The sequence below is a fragment of the Macaca fascicularis genome, chromosome 1, assembly GCF_037993035.2.
Source record: "Macaca fascicularis isolate 582-1 chromosome 1, T2T-MFA8v1.1".
Classification (NCBI taxonomy): domain Eukaryota; kingdom Metazoa; phylum Chordata; class Mammalia; order Primates; family Cercopithecidae; genus Macaca; species Macaca fascicularis.
In genome coordinates, this window is record NC_088375.1 from 99,967,521 (window position 1) to 99,986,102 (window position 18,582).

Sequence of the window (18,582 nt, forward strand, 5' to 3'; positions counted from 1 at the left end):
GGAAACTACCAGTGACTTAGGACACTGAGTGCTGAGTTAAGATGTGGAGGGAACGACTGATTAGGAGAGGTAAGCTGGAACCTGGTCTTTATAGGACTTTTTGAGGAGTTTAGATTTTATCCTGTGAGCATTGGGAAGGTTTTAGGCATAGGAATAATTGGTTAGATTTATATTTTTGGTCACTGATGCTGCAGTGTGGGGAGTGGATTAAAGGGGGCAAATCAGGAGACAGTATAGAAATAAGGAGGGTATAGTAGTACAGATGTAATTAATTTGATATAGATAGTGAATCAAGGATGATTCCAAGGTTTCTGGAGTTACATTCCAACTCTAAAAAGTATTAAATTAACAGAAATAATAAAAGCTACCATTAGGGCTCTAGGGTAAGAGATATAATCATGATATTGCTGGTAGCAATATAAATTAATCTGGTCATCTTGGAGAGCTTTCAAGCGACATGCAATGGAAGCTGTAATACTAATGCCCCTTTTACTTATTGACCTTTTGTTTTTTTTGTTTGTTTGTTTGTTTTTGTTTTTTTTTTTTTTTTGAGACGGAGTCTCGCTGTGTCGCCCAGGCTGGAGTGCAGTGGCCGGATCTCAGCTCACTGCAAGCTCTGCCTCCCGGGTTTTTACGCCATTCTCCTGCCTCAGCCTCCCGAGTAGCCGGGACTACAGGCACCCGCCACCTCACCCGGCTAGTTTTTTGTGTTTTTTAGTAGAGACGGGGTTTCACCGTATTAGCCAGGATGGTCTCGAACTCCTGACCTCGTGATCCGCCCGTCTCGGCCTCCCAAAGTGCTGGGATTACAGGCTTGAGCCACCGCGCCCGGCCTTGACCTTACTTTTGAATACCATTCAAGAAATTCAAGAAAAGTGGCTATAAATCGTGCACTATTTGTCCAAAGTGGTTTTGTTTTGTTTGTTTGGTTTTTTTTTTTTTTTTTTTTGAGATGGAGTCTCACTCTGTTGCCCAGGCTGGAGTGCAGTGGCATGATCTCAGCTCACTGCAACCTCTATGTCCTGGCTTCAAGTGATTCTCCTTTTTTTTTTTCTTTTTTTTTTGAGACGGAGTTTTGGTCTTGCGCCCAAGCTGGAGTGCAATGGCACGATCTCAGCTCACTGCAACCTCCGCCTCCCGGGTTCAAGTGATTTTCCTGCCTCAGCCTTCTGAGTAACTGGGATTACAGGCATGTGCCACCACACCCAGCTAATTTTTTTGGTATTATTTTTAGTAGAGACAGAGTTTCACCATGTTGGCCAGGCTGGTCTTGAACTTCTGACCTCAAATGATCCACTGGCTTTGGCCTCCCAAAGTGGTGGGATTATAGGGGTGAGCCATTACACCCAGCCTTGTTTTTTTTTTTAAATTTTTAATTTTAATTTTATTTTTTTTGAGACAGACTGGCTCTATTGCCCAGGCTGGAGTGCAATGGTGTGATGTCAGCTCACTGCAACTTCTGCCTCCTGGGTTCAAGTGATTCTCCCACCTCAGCCTCCCAAGTAGCTGGGACTACAGGTGCACGCCACCATGCCCAGCTAATTTTTTTGTATTTTTAGTAGAGATGGGGGTTTCACCATGTTGACCAGGCTGGTCTTGAACTCTTGACCTCAGGTGATCTGCCTGCTTCGGCCTCCCAAAGTGCGGGGATTACAGGCATGAGCCACCACACCTGGCCTTTGTTTTTTTTTTTTTTTTTTTTTTTTGAGGCAGAATCTCAGTCTGTAACCCAGATTGGAGTGCAGTGGTGCGATCTTAGGCTCACTGCTACCGCCACCTCCCGGGTTCAAGCGATTCTCCTGCCTCACCCTCCCGAGTTGCTGGGACTACAGGTGTGCACTACTACGCCTGGCTAATTTTTGTATTTTTAGTAGAGATGGGGTTTTACCACGTTGGCCAGGCTGGTCATGAACTCCTGACCTCAAGTGATCTGCCCACCTTGGCCTCCCAAACTGCTGGGATTACAGGCATGAGCCACTGTGCCAGGCCTGTCCAAAGAGATTTTATATTAGTACTGTTTATTACAGAAAAATTGGAAACAACCTAAATGTTCCAACAGCAGAGGATTAGTTAAACTTTTTTTTTTTTTTTGAGACAGAGTCTCGCTCTGTCACCCAGGATGGAGTGCAGTAGCACGATCTCAGCTCACTGCAACCTCTGCCTCCCAGGTTCAAGCAATTCTTCTGCCTCAGCCTCCCAAGTAGCTGGGACTACAGGCACGTGCCACTACACCCGGCTAGTTTTTTGTATTAGTAGTAAAGACCGGGTTTCACCGTATTAGCCAGGATGGTCTGGATCTCCTGACCTCGTGATCCACCTACCTCACCCTCCCAAAGTGCTGGGATTACAGGCATGAGCCATCACGCCCGGCCTTAGTTAAGCAGTTTTTAAAAATATATCAATAGGGTATGGGCTTGGTGGCTCATACCTGTAATCCCAGCACTTTGGGAGGTTAGGATGGGAGGATCGCTTGAGCCCAGGAGTTCAAGACCAACCTAGGCAATATGGCAAAACCCTGTCTCTACAGAAAAATATAAAAATTAGCTGGGCATAGTGGCACATGCCAATGGTCCCATCATTCAAGAGGCTGAGGTGGGAGGATCGCTTCAGCTCAAGAATTCAAGGCTGCATTGAGCCATGATTATGCCACTGCACTCCAGCCTAGGGAACAGAGTGAGACCCCATCACTACAAAAAGTTAAAAAACACTAGCCAGGAGTGGTGATGGGTGCCTGTCATGCCAACTACTAGTATAAGTGGAGGCAGGAGGATCACTTGAACCTAGGAGTTCAAGGCTGCAATGAGTCATGATTGCACCACTGCACTCCATCTGGGCAACAGAGTAAGACCCTGTCTCAAGAAGAAAAGAAAAAAATTGTTTGTACATAGATGATGATTTAATAGGGTTGGGAGACGCAACACTGACGTGTCAATCTGTGCTTACACCAGACAACTTAAAGAGAATAAGGAATAAGGAAAGGGAAGGATAATTAGGTCCTAGCCATAGGGGACAAGACCATTAGAAAAGTTGTGTTTTAAAAGGAAAAATGGGGGAATAGAGGATGACTTCTCTGTTTCCATTACCTGGCAGACCCCAGAAATGGCTTAATATTGGCTTATTTTGCATATAGTCTACAGTTAAGTTGCAGTTAGCTGCTGTATTAGGCTGTTCTTGTGTTGCTGTAATTACCTGAGACTGGATACTTTGTAAGAAAAGTGGTTTAATTGGCTCATGGTTCTGTAGGCTGTACAGGAAATGTGGCATCTGCTTCTGGGGTGGCCTCAGGAAGCTTCCAATCATAATGAAAAGCAAAGGGAGGGGACAGGTGTCTCATGCATGGTGGGAGCAGGAGGAATAAAGAGGAGTAAGTGTCATACTTTTAAAGAACCAGATCTTATGTGAACTCAGATCAATAACTGACTTATCATCAAGGGGATGGCAACCAGGTCATTCATGAGAGATCTACCCCCATGATCCAAACACCTCCCACCAGGCCCCACCTCCAACATTGGGGATTATATTTCAATATGAAACTTAGAGGGGACACATAAACTATATCAGCTGCTAAGAGATTTCATTTCCTTTACGTGCACTTATGGCTGAAATTTTCCATAATAACTGTGGATAATTCACATGTTTAAGTAGATTTTAGTTTGGTATTTGATTAAAAGTTCATAAAATGGAACAAGAGGAAATTAGTTATTAGCAAGAATGTGGAAGAAAAGTCGGAATTAAAAAAAAAAATCTCAGCTGGGTGCAGTGGCTTATGCCTGTAATCCCAACACTTTGGGAGGTTGAGGTGGGTGAATCACCTGAGGTCAGGAGTTTGAGACCAGCCTGCTGCCTGTAATCCCAGCTCTTTGGGAGGCTGAGGTGGGAGGATTGCTTGAGGCCAGGAGTTCAAGATCAGCCTGAGCAACATGGCGAGACCATCTCTACAAAAAAAATAAATAAAAAAATAACTGCTGTGGTGGCACATGTCTGTAGTCCCAGCTACTTGGGAGGCTGAGGCAGAAGGATCACTTGAGCCCAGGAGTTAAAAGTTGGGGCATCAGAAATTTTAGACACTTAAGCTGATTTCTTTGATGTATTTAACAACATACATCCAGAAAAGTGGATCATTTGGGTGCTAAGGGAACATCTAGAATCTGCTTTAGTCATAATTTTTTTTTTAGCTGGAATTATTTTGATCTGGAATTAGCTTTTTCTAGAGAAAAAGCTGATATAAATGGGATGGTTTTGAGATAAGCAATGAAGGTTAAGGAAAAACAGCCTGTAGATCAGTTAGATTTCCAAGGCATTTGTTGAAATGAATGGATAAAGTAGATTGAGATGAAGGGGTGATAGATGGGAGAAAGGAGGAAGTTGCTGGAATGGCAAGTTTTTGGTGAAGTATTATTCCTTGGTGTATTGGCAGTAGAAGGGATATAAGGGTGGTGCAGGTCAGCCATTTGGATAATATTTGCTGTATATGATCCTTGCAGAGGGCGAGCTAGAGCTAAGGGGCCAGGCCAGGCATGTTGGCTCATGCCTGTAATCCCAGCACTTTGGGAGGCTGAGGCAGGCAGAGCGCTTGAACCCAGGAGTTTGAGACCAGCCTAAGCAACATAAGAAGACCCTGTCTCTACAAAAATATTAGATGGTGTGCACCTGTAGTCCCAGCTGCGTGGGAGGCTGAGGCAGAAAGATCACCAGACCCCAGGGAGATTGAGGCTGCAGTGGGCTGTGATTGTACCACTGCACTCCAGCCTGGGTGACACAGTGCGACCTTTCTTTAAAAAAAAAAAAAAAAGAAAGAAAGAGATGGGACCCTAGTAAAGATGAAGTGGTTAATCATCTTTATTAGGGCAAAGTTTCTGGCTGTGTGACTGGAGATGATATTTACAAATAGGAGTGAGAGATTTGGTAATGGTTGGAATGGATTGAGTCCACTGTTGTCAGATGGCCAGGAGAGTCTAAAGGGGCAGTTCTGGACTTGGAGAGAAGTCCATGACAGTATTAATATACTTCACTGTTCACAAAGATGTTTCACACTCATTGGCTCACATGATACAACAACCTTATGAAGTAGGAATCATTATCTGCATTTTGCAGGTAAGAAAACTTAAGTCTCAAAGGGGTTGATCCAGTGGTTCTCAGTTCACACTACACAATAGAATTACATGGGAGATCTTTTTAAAAATACTGAGGACTGGGCCTTACCCCCAGTAGTTGTGTAGTTGTTCTGAGGCTCCACTATTCATGTTTTTAAAATGATTCAGGTGATTCTAACATATAGCCGTGGTTAAGAACTACAGGGTTAAATGTCTGTCCCAGCCATAGAGCCAATAAAGTAGCAGAGGCAGAACCTGAAACCTGGTCTTTTGTCTCTGAGCCTCATATTTTTCATTTGTTTTCCCCACACTCTGATTTTTCAGGTTTCATTTAAGACCATTACATTATCCCTTAGGAAGCGTGTATCAGTTAGGGTTTATAGGCTACAGAAACCAACTCTGACCAGCTTTCTTTTTTTTTTTTTTTTTTTTGAGATGGAGTCTTGTTCTGTCGCCAGGCTGGAGTGGGGTAGCGCAATCTCGGCTCACTGCAACCTCCGCCTCCTGGGTTCAAGCAGTTCCCCTGCCTCAGCCTCCTGAGTAGCTGGGACTACAGGCACGCCACCATGCCCGGCTAATTTGTTGTATTTTACTAGAGATGGGGTTTCACCATGTTGGCCAGGATGATCTTGATCTCCTGACCTCGTGATCCGCCCACCTCGGCCTTCCAAAGTGCTGGGATTACAGGCGTGAGCCACCGCGCCTGGGTCTTTTTTTTTTTTTTTTTTTTTAAGGGCTATTTTTGAATAATAGTGGGTATTTCACAGAATTGAACAGAAAAGAAAAGGCTAAATAGACTGAACAAAGTTCAAGAACTGGGGCAGCTTTAGGGAATCTAGGAATAGGAATGGAAGGTCATCTCTATAGAACCAATAGGAATCTTAACTCCAGCTGTCTTCTGTACCCATTTGTCTGCAAAATTCCAATTCCTGTAGAGAGACTCCGTAGGTCACTGCCCCTGGGTCAGGGGTCGTGTGGTTAATAACCCCAAAAGAACCACACCAAGTTAAGGAGGGGCAGTTCCCCAATGGATGGAATACTGAGCAGACCCAAACAAGAGTTTCTCATTACAAAGCCCTTCCTGACAGCCCTCACTGCAAGTCTAGGCTCCCCTGTAGGTACTCCAGTAGCTCTCCACCCCCATTCTTTTGGCTCACTGCAACCTCTGCCTCCTGGGTTCAAACGATTTTCCTGCCTCACCCTCCCAAGTAACTGGGACTACAGGTGCACACCACCACATCAACTAATTTTTCTATTTTTAGTAGAGACGGAGTTTCGCCATGTTGGCCAGGATTGTCTCGATCTCTTGACCTCGTGATCCACCTGCCTTGGCCTCCCAAAGTGCTGGGATTACGGGCGTGGGCCACCGCACCTGGCCCCCATTATATTAAATGCCTGTTTCCCAACAAACTATAAGCTATGAGAAGCCAGAGGCCAAATCTATTCTATGATATCCCTCAGTAGGCCCTCCGTGTTTGGTGAATGGAATTCCAGAAAAATTTTAGGTCGAAATCGCAAACTTGTGGTTCTACTCCTTTTCCAAGGTAGGTGCCCACTACAGCTTTGTAAAGCCTGCCACCCTATGTGCTATCTGGACCCTCTGCCATTTCCACTATCCCCTCTTTCATCTCTTCTCTCACCTTGTTAGGTAATTGCTGGCTTCAACCGCCTTCGGCAGGAACAGCGAGGCCTGGCATCCAAAGCAGCTGAGTTGGAGATGGAGTTGAATGAGCACAGGTGAGAAAGTCAGGGAGCAGCAAACAGTAGGACAGTTCTATGGGCTACTCCGTGAGGGGGATTTGTAGTAGAGTGGGGCTGAATCCTCAGGTCCTGCCTTGTTCTCCTATCCCAGCCTAGTGATCGATACACTGAAGGAGGTAGATGAAACTCGTAAGTGCTACCGCATGGTTGGAGGAGTGCTGGTGGAGCGAACTGTCAAAGAGGTGCTGCCTGCTTTGGAGAACAACAAGGAGCAGGTAAGCAAGAATCATTGAATAGGATCGGGTACAGTGGCTGTAAACCCAGCACTTTGGGAGGCCAAGGTGGGTGGACTCCTTGAGTCCAGGAGTTCGAGACCAGCCTGGGCAACATGGTGAAACCATATCACTAAATACAAAAAATTAGCTGAGTATGGTGGCATGTGCCTGTAGTCCCAGCTACTCACCTGAGCCTAAAATGTCGAGGCTTTAGTGAGCTGTGATCACCTCACTGCACTCCAGCCTGGGTGACAGAGTAAGACCCTATCTCAAAAAAAAAAAAAAAGGACAACAGCATAAAATAGCCTATGCTCATTATGCTATGCTAAGGCCAACTCTTAGACAAGAGGAATTGCTGACTGCTGTGGGCTCTGTGACCTGGCTGAATTGGGGTGGGAGGATTGGGGTTAGATTAGTGTTTCTCATAGAGTGTGTTTCACGGGTATGTGAATCAAAATCACCTGAAGGACTAATTTATAAATGCCGCTTCCCGAACCCACTGGATCAGAACCTTTGGGAGTGCCATGAAGTGACATTTTAAAAATAAGCTAGGCTGGGCGTGGTGGCTCACACCTGTAATCCTAGCACTTTGGGAGGCCGAGGCGGGCAGATCACGAGGTCAGGAGGTCGAGACCATCCTGGCTAGCATGGTGAAACCCTGTCTCCACTAAATACAAAAAACTGGGCATGGTGGTGGGCATTTGTGGTCCCAGCTACTTGGGAGGCTGAGGCCGGAGAATGGCGTGAACCCGGGAGGCGGAGCTTGCAGTGAGCCGAGATTGTGCCACTGCACTCCAGCCTGGGCGACAGAGCGAGACTGCATCTCAAAAAAAAAATAAGTAAAAAATGAAAAAATAAAAATAAGCTCATGCCTGTATTCCCAGTGCTTTGGGAGACTGAGGCAGGAGGATTGCTTGAGGCGGGAGTTTGAGACCAGCCTGGGCAACATAGTGGGAACTTGTCTCTGTAAAAAATAAAAATAAACAGCCCAGGTGATTCTAAGTACATTAAAGTGTATAAACCACTGCTTTCAAGAAAGGAATAATTTTAATACCTGGACTCCTCTACTTGGTTAAAGGTAAGGTTAAACGTGTTAACAATTCCTCCAGCCATAGTCCATTCCAGGTGGGGGAAAGGAGTCCTGAATTCCTTATATAATCCCTGTCACTTGTCCTCTAGATACAGAAGATCATTGAGACATTGACACAGCAGCTTCAGGCAAAAGGAAAAGAACTAAATGAATTCCGGGAAAAGCACAACATTCGTCTCATGGGAGAAGATGAGAAGCCAGCAGCCAAGGAAAACTCAGAAGGGGCTGGGGCTAAGGCCAGCTCAGCTGGAGTGTTGGTCTCCTAGGGACCAAGGCCTTTGCATTTTTTTCTACCCTGACTCCCACTTCTGATTTCTCTTTATTGTTATTATTATTATTTTCTCTGCTATTGTAATATTTTTTGTTAATTAAATGTTTTGGTCAGAATGCTTAGCTGTAGCCTGAAGTTTTCTCCCACTTAGGGGTGGAAATTGTTTTGAGACATGGAACAGCATATGATTTGTGGTTTTTGTTTCCATCAGGTTAATGACTCATAATATGAGAATAGGACCCATATTTATTTTATCCTTTCCTTGCAAATAAAGGTATGTCCACTTATTTACTGCCTTTCCCCCTCCCCCAAAAAATTTCAGAGACAAATCTTGAGTCTCAGATTGAAATTTAATAAGCATTTGAAGTGAAGCAGATAGCTCTGGTGATAATGCTTTATAGATTTGCAACAAAGCAAAACAAAACGAGGCTTAGTGGTGTGTCTCGGCACTATTTAGATAAGGAAGTCCAGAACGCAAACCTGTGGACTGGCTGTCCTGCCATCCTCACCAAAACCCCCAACCAGGTAAAGCTGATCATTCCAAAGGCAGGTGCGATGGCCCACGCGTTTCATCCCGCGATCTGCACAGGGGAAGTGGAACCACAGAGGAGGAGATGTGCCTGTTGGATGGGGCAGAGGGTGGTTATTGAGGCAGTAGCACTTTGTCATTCACAGAAGACAACACGACCAAGGGCTTGCCCACTGTTTTTCTGCTCACTTCATTTGTAGGCCTCTTCAAATGCTTAATATTCTGTGTACTCCTTTAACTCCTGTCAACTAATTTTTCATCCTCCCTACCCCATCACTCCATCCTCTTTCTGTAGTCTTCAGCTTCCCCCATCTTCCCACCTTTCCCCCCTTCAGCCATTAGTCTGGCTCTCACGGGTATCATAGATGTAGAGATCATTGCAGATGGTGTCTCTAGCTCTGGTCAGAGTTTCTCCACCAAACAGCACAGCAAAGGGCCCAACCACAGAACACGAGTGATGCCGTAGTCCATGGGGCCCCTTCTGGGACCCCTGCCCACTGCTCACAAGCCTTGCAAGCTTTTCCATCAAATGAGGAGCAACAGGTGGTTCCTCCTTGGGGAGAAAGAAAGCACTGTCTGAAGAGACCTGGGCATCACAATTTCAGCCTCTTCCCATCCTAAACAAGATGTGTGGGGAGCTAATACCTTTATTTTCCCATGACTCCAATGCCTAGCTACTTCTGGTTCAGCTAAGTTGCAACCTCCGAAGAGCAATAGCTGATGACCTGGATGGGGTCCAGGAGTTTGGAGCAGGGCCGCACAGTGACCTGAGCGTGAGGCTATGTGGCAGCCTTCTTGCTTGTAGCTGTGGACATGCAGAAATTCAGGCCTGAGTGGGTTTTCTGGAAAATGTAAGTGCCACCGCTCTTGCCAAGGATGGATGGAGAAGAGGCATAGGGCAGTGCGGTAGGTGGGATGAAAGGAAGGGTAATACTGTAGAGAGCTCAGCTAGCTTAAACATGGTAGGTTCGGAGGGTGCGAGGGTGAGGACGTGGATAAATTGCCTGAGAAATGTTTAGGCTTTTGTTTTTCCAGAGTGTAGATGAGAGTGAAAGGTTTTGGGCAGGGGGTGCCATACCAATACGTGCGGGCGCTGGGGTCCAGCCTTAATGTGTAGATATTTCCATAGCGTCGCTGAGTGTGGATACCGCCCTCCCGGCCAGCCACCTGCAGCTCTCGGTCAGAGATGCGGGTGCAGGTGTGACTACTGAGGCCGGTGGGGGGGCAGTCACCAGGGGTCGCTGTCCACGCCTCCCACACATCGCGCTCTGTGTCCAGCGCGGTCACTGTGGCCAGGCGGCGAGACCCGTCCCAGCCGCCCACCACGCAGAGCCAACGCCCGCCCACGGGTGCCGCGTCGTGGTGACTGCGCGGGGGGCTGCCCCGGGATCCCAATCGTACGGCCTGGCCCCTCGCCGGGTCGAAGACCACCGTATCGCTGCTGGGCTCTCTCGTTCCTCCTGCTAGGAGACCACCTACGAGATAGAACCGTCCCCGCAGTTCGGTGCATGAATGGAAGGCCCTAGCCAAAAGCGCGTCCCGCGCCACTGGCCTCCAGGCCCAGCCTGAGCCTGCGGCCCGACCCGGGGGCACGGCCACCGCCATGGGCCCCGGGGAGAGGAAGGGCGGTGGGGTCTGCGGCTTGGAACGAGCCCCTACATGGCAGGCCAGGCACCTCGCCTTCCGCGGGCTTCCCCGGGAACCTCCCCCTACCAGACGCCAGCCGGGGTTCCCACCTCAAGCCCAGGCTTTCTCTCCGCCGTCGCCCAGCAACCACTGCAGCGGCTGCAGCGCGACCGCTGCAAACCGAAGGTCGCAAAGCAGCAGTCACCGTGGAGACAGGACACCTGGGTTGCTATCGAGAACCGTAGCTGTATCAGGTCAATAAAAATCTTGCAAGATTGTTAACTTCAGAAAGTCGGAGGACAGTCGGCTCCTCAGAATAAACCCTTGTGATCTCAGCTGTGAACTGATTTGCGATTATGACATTTGAGGTGCAGGTGCTGCTCCACTAGGGCCGGAAGGGATCATTTGGCTTCAGGGTTTCTTACTCCGACTAACCACCCCAGGGATGAACAAGGAAGGAGAAGCAAAAGTCAGAGGGTGGGGGAGGTGAAAGTGGACTGAGCACTGGCCCGAGAGAGAGGAGACCTGGGTTCTAGTCCCGACTATGCCCCGACCCTCAAAGGCATTGTTTCTCTTTAGGCCTTCTCAGTTTGTCATTCATCAAATAGGCTGTTGGTTTATTCCCAAAGAAGGTCCCGATTGATTGGGTGGGAGAGTCCTTTCAGCTCTGGCCACTAGAGGGTAGCAGAACCCAGTCTCTCAGGGTACGTACACACACACACACACACACACACACACACGCGCACACACACACACACAGAAAGAGAGAGAGAGAGAACCCCCCCCCCCACACACACACACAGAGAAGAGAGAGAGAGAGAGAGAGAGAGAGAGAACCCACGCAGCCTTAGAAGGGTGAAGTGGGGGAAAAGTGAGAAAATGAGAAAACAGACCCCTACCCTTCTTTCCCTGATATCTTTTATTTAAGCCAGGTTCCAGATACTAACTCTGTCCCCAAGGACCAAGTGATAACTGAAGAGGCCCAGATACAAGCTTACTGGTTTCAGCTGAAGGAGGAAATACAGACAGAATTTTCCTCCCAACACAGCTGGGGTGGGGCAAAAACAGGATCTGTGTCCTCTGGGACTGGGCTGTAAGTGGGAATGATGACTGCTACTTGTGGCCTTTGGTTTCTACACATCACCTTGCTCCCCATCATCCCTGAGATACTGAGACCATAGAGAGTGGCCAGGCAGGAGGATCACTTGAGGCCGGGAGTTCAGGAGTTCAAGACCAGCCTGGGTAACATAGCGATACCCTGTCGAAAGAAAGAAAGAAAGAAAAAAGGAAGAAAGGAGAGAGTGGCCAGGGCTGCAGTGAGGATGGGCATGTAATGCAGGGTCTGATAGCACAGCAGGGCTTTCCCCTCCTCTTCCCAACTCTTGGTCCTCAGAGAACACAGCATGGGGATGGCATGGGCAGGAAAGGCACAGTTATAGAGACTGGAAGATTACCAGGACCTGTTCCCCACCTGTGCCTTAAAGCCAAGATTCAACAATAGCTTTGAAAGTCTCTGCCCTCCCAACTATAGCTTTCCCTGAGTATGACAGGCAGTATTCTCAGTTTTCCAAAAATCATGGTAAGAATCTCTAAAAAATCACTGACTTTTACTGTCCTTGGCTGAAATTTAAAAGTCAGTCTTTTCCCTCAGGCTTCTCACTGGCTAACCTCCCAACAGCTGGATTCAGATCTGTCATACTCCTAGGATTAGGCAAGGGCTTGCCTTAGGGGTGGGGCAATTTTGCTTAAACCTTATTGGCCTATATGTCCATTTTAGTCTCTTGCTTTTGCCTAAGTCTTGGCTGTTCTGTCAGACTTACTTTCTGTCTCTCCTGGATAGAAATGGGAACTCCCCACCCCAGGGGCCTTTCCAGCTCCTCTCTCCCAGCTTCCTCTCTGACTCTGAGTCCTTAGCAGTAGGCATCTTAGTTAGACATAGAGCTTGAACCTCACATACTCCTTGGCTGTACCCTCTCCAATTCTGACCTAGATGCTTCCAGTTCCTCCTAATAGCTGGAAGCATCTGTCCATTGCTTTGCCATCCCAAGACCCTGGGAGAGGAACTGCCTAGGACTCCTACTTTCTTAGGTTAGTTTGAACCAAATCTATATTTTGAAGGAGAGAGAAGAGAAGCCAGAAAGAGAGAAACAGAGAGAGGAAGAAAGCAAGCCAGCCAACCTGGACTTGCATGACACATGCTTCACACCGCAGGACAGCATCTGCAGTGGTCTATAATGACCTTGTCAATGATACAAACTGAAAGGGCATTAAGATAAGTGAAAGGGAGAACTGAGAGAAAATTGTGAGACAGGGAAAAAGGCAGCCAGGGCTGTAAACCTGCTTTCACCTGCTGATAATATCCAGGGACAACCTCTGTCCAGAAATGAGAGCAGGGACTGGATATCCTGAAAGTCTTACAATCCTGATGTGATCCTCTGATGTTGGCTTTGTCTCAGTTGGCCAAGAGTCTATGTGATCTCTAGCAAGCAAGCACCCAGCTTCCTACCTAGCCTTAGATGTGTGTCCTAGCCCCAAATCTATGGCCCCTTGCCTCAAACCTTCACAAAGCTCTTACTCTATCTTCTCCCTCCCTTAGCCCCATTTTCTGACCCTGGAACCATCTCTGCTTCTTAGCATTATTCAGTACATACAGAAAACCAACAATTGGGCTGGGTGTGGTGGCTCACCCCTGTAATCCCAACACTTTGGGAAGCCAAGGTGGGTGGATCACTTGAGGCCAGGAGTTTGAGACCAGCCTGGCCAACATGGTGAAACCCCATCTCTACTAAAAATAAAAATAAAAATAAAAATATTAGCCAGCCGTGGTGGTGCATGCCTGTAGTCCCAGGTACTCTGGAGGCTGAGGCAAGCTAATCGCTTGAACCTGGGAGGCCGAGGTTGCAGCGAGCTGCGATTGTGCCATTGCACTCCAACCTGGGTGACTGAGTGAGAGAGAAAGAGAGACAGAGAGAGAGAGAAAGAAAAGAGAGAGAAAGTAAGAGAAAGAAAGAAAGGAAAGAGAAAGAAAGAAAGAAAGAAAGAAAGAAAGAAAGAAAGAAAGAAAGAAAGAAAGAAAGAAAGCCAGCCAACAATTGCACCAAAGGGTCTTAGTCGCACTCTCAAGACTCCCACAGTTCCCTCTGCCCGTGTCTCCCAGGCTGTCCCCATCCTTCAGGCCCTTTCTTTGACTCTTCTTCTGCTGTCCCCTGACCCTTCTCTATTTCTCACACAGCTTGATTTCCTGGCCCTATGCCATCCTGGCCCCAATTCTGACTCTTTGCTCTCAACTCAGCCAGAATAAAGACATAGACAAAAGGACAGAGCAATGATCAGGCAAAGAGACTGCATGAGGTCAGATCTTGAGAGCTCCTTTGACTGGATGTAAGCTAGGAGATTGAGAGAAAGGTGAAATTGTAAGCAGGCTTTAGGGTGGAGGGGAGTGGTAATCAGCCAAGTTAGAGAATGATGGAGAGGTGGGATAAGGATGGGGAGGAGCTTATGTTGTTGAGGGAGTAGGCAATGTTGAATAGGAAAGTATCATTGGGTCATTGCTGAGTGGTGGGAATTGACGGCGGAAGAGAGAAGGACTTGAGTAATCATGGCAACCAGAAATTTCTCTTCGGGTCCTTCTGTCTCTGTTTCAGATTTTGTCTTGGCCACTTCAGCCACTTTGTCTCTTTGAATTCTCCCCCTTCAATAACTCATATGTGTGTGTGTGTGTGTCCAATACAATCCCTGACTTATGATGGTTCAACTTACAATTTTTCTTTTTCTTTTTTTTCTTTTTTTTTTTTGAGACGGAGTCTTGCTCTGTCACCAGGCTGGAGTGCAGTGGCACAATCTCAGCTCACTGCAACCTCCACCTCCTGGGTTCAAGTGATTCTCCTGCCTCAGCCTCCTGAGTAGCTGGGACTACAGGCACGCACCACCAAGCCCAGCTAATTTTTTGTATTTTTAGTAGAGATGAGGTTTCACCATGTTGGCCAGGATGGTCTCAATCTCTTGACCTCATGATCTGCCCGCCTCAGCCTCCCAAAGTGCTGGGATTACAGATGTGAGCCACCGTGCCCAACCCAACTTACAATTTTTTAACTACAGTGATGCAAAAATGATAATGTGTTCGGTAGGACCCATACTTGAATTTTGAATTTTGATATTTTCTAGGGCTAGCGACTGGTATATTAAACACATTTTCAAGTTATATGTTCAGTTTGCAATGGGCTTATCAGGACATAACCCCATCATAAATGTCAAGGAACATTTGTGTATTTTTTCTGTCTCTAAGTTTCCATTTTTCTCACTGTGTCTTGAGATCTGTCTATCACTGTTCTGACTTTTGCGTTTCTCTCTCTGGGTTACTGCCCTTTTTTTCCTGCTGGACAGAGCCAGCCATCTGATTTTCCTGCAAAGAGCTTTAGAACTTTCCAGAAGTGGCCATTCTTCTTCCCTTTGGCTGCTTTCTAGAACTGTAGCACCAGTTTGGGGTCCTCAGGCACAGTCATAAGGTCTCAATTTTTGATGAGGACCTGAGTGAGCTTCAATACATAGGGCCTTTTCAGGGAGTAGAATTTCCCTACAGTGGGGTCTTAGTGTCAAAACAAAGACATTTGTGCCTTAACCCATACTCTGGTCCTGGATTTCATGGTAGTGTGTTCATGGAAACTTGGGAAGTTCATGGGGTGAGTGCAAGGAGGACGGGGCTCTGCACACAACTGGATCTACTGAGAAACAGGACCTGAATATGCCTTGCATTCAACTGCCTCCTCCCCTGGATGGCACACTCCAGCTTTAGGGCCCTCGAGGAACAAGCAAATTCAGTCCCCTGAGCTCCAAGGGTTGTTAGGCAACCAAGAAATGTGGTTATCATTAAAGAATGGGGCTGGGTATTGGGGAATCGGTGGGCCTGCAGGATAGGCAAAGAACAACATAGCACATGGCAATGTTTTGACGTAATTTCCTAGAAAACAGAAGGCCACCATCCTAATATTGAGCATAGTGAAGCTCCATCTGGAGGAGAGCAAAGGTGTTTTCTAGGGGTGGAAAAACTGCTGGAGCCCCTGTGTTCTGTATAGGGGAATGCCCATACCTCCATGGATGGGGGGAGTGATCCTAGGGAAGAGCGGGAGGAGTGACTTTGAAGCCTCGGTCCTGGCGGGCGAGATCAAGGCCCATATTGGTAATCTTTCACTGTGTCATCAGCTCCCCAACACCTTTCTGTACAAACTGCAGAAAGTTTGCAATGAGCAGGTCAGGAATAGCTTATCACAGAGACAAAGCTGTACAGAAATGGATCATAAATATTTTATCCACACTCATGCTTCCAACTAGTTACACTCTGATTTATTTTTCACCCTCCTCTCTCCCTGAGCACAAGGGACTCTCCCCCAGCCTCTGACTCTTCTCTGACCTGGGACCTCACTACAGACAGACAGGATATTACTCACCAAGGAGCTCTCTCATCTACTCCTACCCCCAACTCATCCTCCTGCACCCCACCCTCACTCCCACCCCTTCCCACCTGGGCCCACTCCCTCCCTCCCCCACTCAATCTGACCCTCACTCTCACTATTCTTCTCCCCCACACCACCCCACCCATCCTTGTCCCTCCCTGAGTCACCTCAAGTCCCATTGACACAAACAAAAATTTCAGCACAACCCACTCCAACCGGTTTGGCTGAGGCGTGCAGCCTGTCATGGGGACAGAGACAGGTATAAGTGGACGCTTGGATGCATGCAGATCATGAAGAACATCCACTGCTGTGCACACAGAGACAGTTCCACATATGTGCATAGCATGTACACGTACAGAGATACGTAGGGAGCACATGATGGTGGGATATAGCACATTACAGTTGTTTCTGTGTCTGACTCTCCCGATTGAGGGCTCCTTGAGGGCAGGGACTATGTGTTATGTGTCTTGGTCTCCTCCCTTGAGCCTGACACATAGTGGTACTCACTTAATGTCTGTTGAAGGAAGGCATGGGTGCAGGCGTGTACATGATAAAGACACTATCATGGCTTGAATTGTTCTCATTCTTAGGGTCCACAATATGGGTAGGAAGAGGGTAGGAGTGAGGCATGTGGGGAATGAGAATTCAATATGGAAGGGAGAACCGAACCAGGATACCAGGCATTGGTCTTGAAAATCTTCCTCATCCAATATTTCCTTCCAGCCTCAATCCTAGAATATGCCTTCCCCAGCCTTCATGCTAGGAGAGGGTAAGAGAGACCTAAGTTTGAGGGCATATTCTCTGAGAGCATGGCCCTTGTGAGACATACAGGGCTGAGGGGAGGGAGGAGACAGTGGGACTTGAGATAGATATTTGTGAAATGAGGAGAGAGAGAGATCCCTACCTCCGTCAAAGGCCTGGAGTGGGCTGCTAGACTCTAGTACTCCCTCTTAGGCCCTGTGGTACCCTTAGCCTACTTCAAGGCTGCATCTGGTGTTTACTGGGACCCAAACATACCCATGAAAAAATGAATATAGCCATACCCTAACTCCACCTCTGGACAGTTCTGCCTCCCTTCCATGCTCTGTATAGCTAGAGTTCAGGGTGAGTGATTAAGGGGCCTAACCAGGGGTTCAGAGACATCCTGACCGGTAGCACTTTCACAGGGGTATACCCTGAATGGACAGGCTGAAGGAGATTGGATACCCATCTTGTGAACTAACTGCTTTTCCACTCCTGTGCCTCAGTTTCTCTTGTGGCTTCCTGTACCTGGAGGGGTGAATCCGTGGGAAGGAAAGCAGCTCCTCCGAAAGCATGCGATAGGATCCAAGGTGTGATAATTATAATTATAACACAGGATGCTCCCCCTCCCATTCCCGCTGGCCCTACTCCACCCCTGCCACAGTGGATCTCAAAGCAGCATCTGGGTGGGGCTGTTCCCCTGGCACAGGTGGGGACCTGAAGAGGGGAAGGGGTTGGAGGCAGAGAGAAACTGGGGAATTCTGGCATCTGGCCTGGCCTGTAAGAGCCTCTGACCTGCAGGAAATAGCCCCTGAAGAAGAGGTCACTGCCGTGGTCATTGCTGACAGTTGGGATCTAGAGCCAGAGTTGGGGTCATAGTCCAGTGACAGGAGTAAAGTACAGGTCACAACCCCAGTTCAGGACAGTAACTCACAGCTAGTCGGGATCTCTGCTTTACTGATCCTACTTCACCACCCTTTCCATCTGGACAACTCATTTATTCAGAAATTCATGCCTCCACCAAAATGTAGTCAGTTCCCATGAAATGCTGTGGCCTGTCCTAGCATGGAAGACTGAGACAAGATTATAAAATAAGCCCAACTTTCAAGGAGTTCACAGGCTACAACTCTTGCCCTGTCCCACAATTTAATACTGAATACCTGGCACACAGCAGGCCTCAATCAATGTTTTTTTGACTTGAAGCTTACAATTTAGTTAAGGAGATAAGATGTGCACAAATTATGAGCACATAAGCTATAATAAAAGGACTAGTAAAGGCTGAGGAAGAATAGAAGAAAGATTAATTTGGGGTGGGAGGAGCAGAGAAGGCTTCACGAAGATGTGGCATTTGAGGTCAGCTTTGAAAGATGAATAAGAGTTTGACAGGTAGAGTTGGTGGGGATGGTGTGGTAGAAAATCTACATAGAAAAACTCTTCCTTACGGCTTCTTTATTCCTCCTCTCTGCCTCCTCCAGATGGAAGGGTCCTATTGCAAAACTTTAACCTATTTTTTTTTCTTCTCCCACATCTATCTCTATATTTACCTGGTTTTTGTTTTAGCCCTAGTCTGCAAGTGATCTTGCCTCTCTCCTTCACTAAATTTTCAGTGAGCGCAGAATATGGCCTCTTCCTCTGGCTATCTCAGGGAGGCCAGTAAGGTTTTGTGTAACTTGGCGGTCACTTTTTATGCATTCAGAATGGAAACATGTGGTCTGACAAGGATGAGTGTACTTATAGGAATACAGGACTCGTTGAAATTAAGATTGTCCTTGCAAAGTCCAGACATGTGGTCTTGTCTAATGACGT

At 47.3% G+C, this 18,582-nt stretch overlaps 2 protein-coding genes across 10 annotated transcripts in view; one reads left to right on the top strand and one right to left on the bottom strand.

Annotated features, from left to right (window-relative positions):
- PFDN2 (prefoldin subunit 2) overlaps positions 1-8,546 on the top strand; it is a 22,335-nt gene extending 13,789 nt beyond the window's left edge. For 2 of the 5 annotated variants that reach the window (XM_074039125.1, XM_005541210.3), the window contains 3 exons: positions 6,742-6,830; positions 6,946-7,069; positions 8,249-8,546. In XM_074039125.1, coding sequence (XP_073895226.1) covers positions 6,742-6,830; positions 6,946-7,069; positions 8,249-8,425 — 390 coding nt within the window. In that variant the 3' untranslated portion in view covers positions 8,426-8,546. Of the gene's footprint in view, positions 1-6,554; positions 6,638-6,741; positions 6,831-6,945; positions 7,070-8,248 lie in introns of those variants that run through there. The other 3 variants (XM_074039128.1, XR_012434508.1, XM_074039127.1) reach the window with 3 other exon arrangements.
- A 215-nt stretch (positions 8,547-8,761) lies between these two features.
- On the bottom strand, positions 8,762-10,739 carry KLHDC9 (kelch domain containing 9). 5 transcript variants are annotated; one of them, XM_015454645.3, is made up of 5 exons: positions 10,619-10,739; positions 10,038-10,434; positions 9,605-9,764; positions 9,314-9,512; positions 8,762-9,050 (listed from the first exon to the last, which is right to left on the bottom strand). In XM_015454645.3, the coding sequence occupies exons 4-5, from the start codon at positions 9,483-9,485 to the stop codon at positions 8,884-8,886; spliced, it is 339 nt and encodes a 112-aa protein (XP_015310131.1). In that variant the 5' UTR covers positions 9,486-9,512; positions 9,605-9,764; positions 10,038-10,434; positions 10,619-10,739; the 3' UTR covers positions 8,762-8,883. The 5 variants fall into 5 exon arrangements, 3 of the variants coding, with proteins under 3 accessions (XP_015310131.1, XP_005541274.3, XP_073895214.1); XR_012434507.1 differs by having other exon boundaries at positions 9,605-9,801; positions 10,038-10,739; XM_005541217.4 differs by having other exon boundaries at positions 10,038-10,739.
- Positions 10,740-18,582: the final 7,843 nt, after the last annotated feature.